The sequence below is a fragment of the Octopus bimaculoides genome, chromosome 18, assembly GCF_001194135.2.
Source record: "Octopus bimaculoides isolate UCB-OBI-ISO-001 chromosome 18, ASM119413v2, whole genome shotgun sequence".
Taxonomy (NCBI): domain Eukaryota; kingdom Metazoa; phylum Mollusca; class Cephalopoda; order Octopoda; family Octopodidae; genus Octopus; species Octopus bimaculoides.
Window position 1 is genome coordinate 16,300,356 of NC_068998.1, and position 4,091 is coordinate 16,304,446.

Here is a 4,091-nt window from a genome sequence, read left to right on the forward strand (position 1 = left end):
TATATGCATTTGTGTGTGTATGTGTATACTGTGTCGGAACGAAAGTGTGTAAGTTTTTTAAGTAAAATTCAAAATCAATATTTATTTGTAAATGCCTTTTTTTAACCAATAAATATCTTGTTTTGTTCCACTATCTTTCGTCATATTTAAGGCCACTATATAATCTCATAGTTCAGGAACTTAACGTCTTTGTGGGCCACGAATTGGTCTAAGTGGTTTTTACTATCTTCCAAAGAACTGAAGTTTTTCTTGTTCAGATAATTTTGTAGGAGACAAAATAAATGGAAATCCAAAGGTACCAGGTTAGATGAGTACGATGGGTGTGGTGGGACATTCCAGCCAATCTTTACCAGTTTCTTCCAGATCTGTGAGGAAACATGGGGCCTAGCATCGTCTTGAAGGTAGACGACATCCTTCCAATTGGCCAATTCTGGAAGTTTTTCATCGATTGTCTCCTTTAATCAGTTTAATTGGGAACAATAATTGTCTCAATTCGATTTTGCTCAAGGAGTTCGTAATACACAATAACCTTCCAATCCAACCAGATAAAGAGCATCACCTTCCTCGGATACTGATCAGCTAAAGGAGATTCATTTCGTTTTCTCCAGGATCATCTTCATTACTTGTGATCGTTCCTTTTTAAAATGTGTCATTTTTGTTGCATTTGAGCCGAGAATAACAGATAGAAATGCAGTCTATTAAATGTTTTTCTATTGAATTATGAGGCACTCAAACATCATAGCGTTTTTAAATGGCTTTTAGTGCTCATATGAGATGTGTGGAGTATGTCTGCGGTGACTCGTGTCCTTTGACTTGGATTACAGTTTCATTAACGTTTCAATTTAGTCATCATCAACGATCGTAAGTCAGATGGAACGTTCATGGTGTTCCAGATCAAAATTTTTACTCCTAAACCTTGTGAATCACTTAGAAACAGGTTTTTCAGATACGGCACCAGCGCCATAAATTACTCGTCTTTTTTTTCTGTTTGTACAGTGTTTTTATTATTTTTAATTTTTTTTTTTCGGAAATATATAACGTCAAATGATTAAAACGCACCTCATTTTCCTCTATTTTCACTTTTAACATAGAAACAGTAAGAATAAACTATCGGCACAGTAATCGTATTGAAAGTGTTGAAATGTCACCTTTCAGAAAATATATGGATGTCGTATGATTCTGTCATGTGAAAAACGAAATCACGTGCTCAAAAGCCATTAATTAAAAGAGGGTACAATCTTTTGTTCCAACCCAATATGTACATGCATATACAGTATACACACACACACACACACACACACACACACACACATATATATATATATATATATATATATATATATATATATAATAATATTAGGGACAAAATCCAATTTTGATGAGTTCTTGAAAATTGGTTATTTTCCCTAAAACTATATATATATATATATATATATATATATATATATATATATATATATATATATATATAATAATATTAGGGACAAAATCCAATTTTGATGAGTTCTTGAAAATTGGTTATTTTCCCTAAAACTATATATATATATATATATATATATATGTATGTATGTATGTATGTATGTACACACATACACACATGGGCTGCTTTCTAGTGTTTCCATTTAACAAATTGCATACTCAATGCATTGTCCAGTGCGAGACTATAATATAAAAAAAACAATGGGCGATGGCACCTCGCAATGGAATCGAACCCTTTAACTACACGTTTGCGAACCAAAATACTTATTCACACAGCCATAAACAATATATGCAATATGCAATGCTTGATTCCTTTCGTATTAGACGATCTTCATCAATGGTTGCTGTTGTTTAGCTTTCATCCTTCTGGTGTTGATAAAATAAGGTAGAACTCAAGGACTGACGATATCGACTAAGCCCCTTTCCTTTAGGCCTCTACTTGAAGCAATCATTAATGTGGTGGATTGGCAGAATCGTTTGGCTCGAAAACAAATGTTCTGCTGTATTTTTTCTGACTCAGTGCGTTCTGAGTTCAAATCCCACTGAGCTCGATATTGCCTTTCATCCTTTCGGAGTCGATAAAATGAAATACTAAGTGTCTTACGTAATATGTGGATTGTGCTGGGTAAAGAGCCCTAACATGTTTCGAATTCTTTTGCTAGTATTGTATTTTTAACATAGCGAGTGCTCCAGTTATGACTGGCACTGTTTTTACTTTTAAGTCCATCTTTTTTTATTTCATTTTCGAAATCCTTGTAATTGTATAGTTTCCTCACATCCTTTCTCGCATTTTTTTTTTACTTAAAGAGGATTGCAATGTCTAACAGTGTGCAAGTATTTTCTTTTTTTTTTCATCCTTGGTCATCACATCTGGTCGATTTGCTTTCATCTCCTCGTCAGTTTTGATAAGACATGTCCCAGATGATTATTGCTAGATCGTAGTTGTTATGGATTGCGTTTGGTTTGTGTTTATACCATATCTTGTCTCGATTTTTATATCGATGTGTTGGCATGTTGCCCAATGGATAAAGCTATCGACTCGATTGTGTCTCTGTACATACCGTATTTTCCGACGCACTAGTCAATGTAGTACATGATGTAAACATTCAGACATCGTCATTGTCTTTTCAGAATCTGTTCCATTTCACATGGAATTTTTGGTCCTCCAAATTCGTCTAGGTATAATAAATCTACATATCGTTTCTTACTGTAAATTTTGGTCTAAAATATTTTATTTGTATGCCGGAAAATATATTATTTGGTCCGGCAGAGGTCTGGGCAGCATGAAATGATGGTGTCAGTACTTGACGCTAGCCTTTTATTTTAATTTTAGCATTTTGCTTTTGTAACTGTTTGTAGTTAGGTATTGGTCTTGTTCTGCTAGCATCAGAGCTTCAATTTCTGTTTTCTGTCCAGAGATTCTGAGCCATTGTTTATATTTTACATTCGCTTACATCGTCTCTGATTAGCTTTTGTTAGATATTGGCCATGGAGTTGTTTTTCATTCTATTTTTCCTCTTTAACACGTTTTTGAAATCCACTTTGGTTTTGACTAGGTCAATTTTTGCTTTCCATCACTCTAGAATCGATAAGATGAAGTACCAGTCAAGCACTGGGGGTCAATGATATTCTCCTCGAAATTGTTTGCGTTGTGTCAAAATTAGTAATTATTTCTGAAGGCGGCGAGCAGGCAGAAATAAGTACCAGTTTAACACTAGCGTCAATGAAATCAACTAGCCTCTACCCCAAAAATTCCAGGACTTGTGTTTGTAGTAGAAAAGGTTATTATTGTTATTGTTGTTGTTTTTGTCGTTGTTGTTGTTGATGATGATGATGATGATGTCAAACCATCATCATTGATGTTATATACTCTATTTTATCTTATATCTCTTTCAATTTTTTTGCAGCTCTGATCTGTTTGACCTGCCTAGACGAACCGGACGTGGCGTTCGCCAACTACCGGATGCTACAGAGCTTCGGACTTACAATTGCCTTTGCTTTCGGGACGTTCATGTGTGTAGCTGCTCAACTCTACTTACTGATGACATTGCTCGTAGTAGCTATTATGTGCTATGTACTAGCCGAGTACAAAGTACGACAAACCGATTCTGAAAATAACAGCTTCGACGACGAGCGACACTAAAGGGCGCTTCAAATTCTCACTATCTCTTTATCTCTCTCCCTCTATCTCTCTGTTCTCTCTCCTACATAATATCACAATACTTGCAGCTATATATATATATATATGTATATATATATACATGTATATATATATATGCGCATATATATATATACGTACATATATAATATATATATATATATATATAATACGTATATATATACAATATGTATATATTGAGGCCATATCAACATCATAGTAATACATATTTCTCTCACTCACCTTCCTCTTCTTTTTCATCACCATCATATTTTTAGTCTCACGTATTCTAAACTCCTTTCTCACGAATTCATATATATATATATATATTCATATATACATATATATATATATATACATATATATATGCACATGCATATGTAAGTATATATGTATATATATGTATAATATATATACATATATACACATATATATAGATATACATAAACAGTTA

General features: G+C 33.6%; 1 protein-coding gene across 1 annotated transcript in view; it reads left to right on the top strand.

Moving 5' to 3' along the window:
• LOC106871191 (protein unc-93 homolog A) overlaps positions 1 to 4,078 on the top strand; it is a 163,239-nt gene extending 159,161 nt beyond the window's left edge. Inside the window, exon 5 of the mRNA XM_014917533.2 lies at positions 3,387 to 4,078. Within this exon, the coding sequence (XP_014773019.1) occupies positions 3,387 to 3,622 (236 nt within the window). The 3' untranslated portion in view covers positions 3,623 to 4,078. The remainder of the gene's footprint in view (positions 1 to 3,386) is intronic.
• Positions 4,079 to 4,091: the final 13 nt, after the last annotated feature.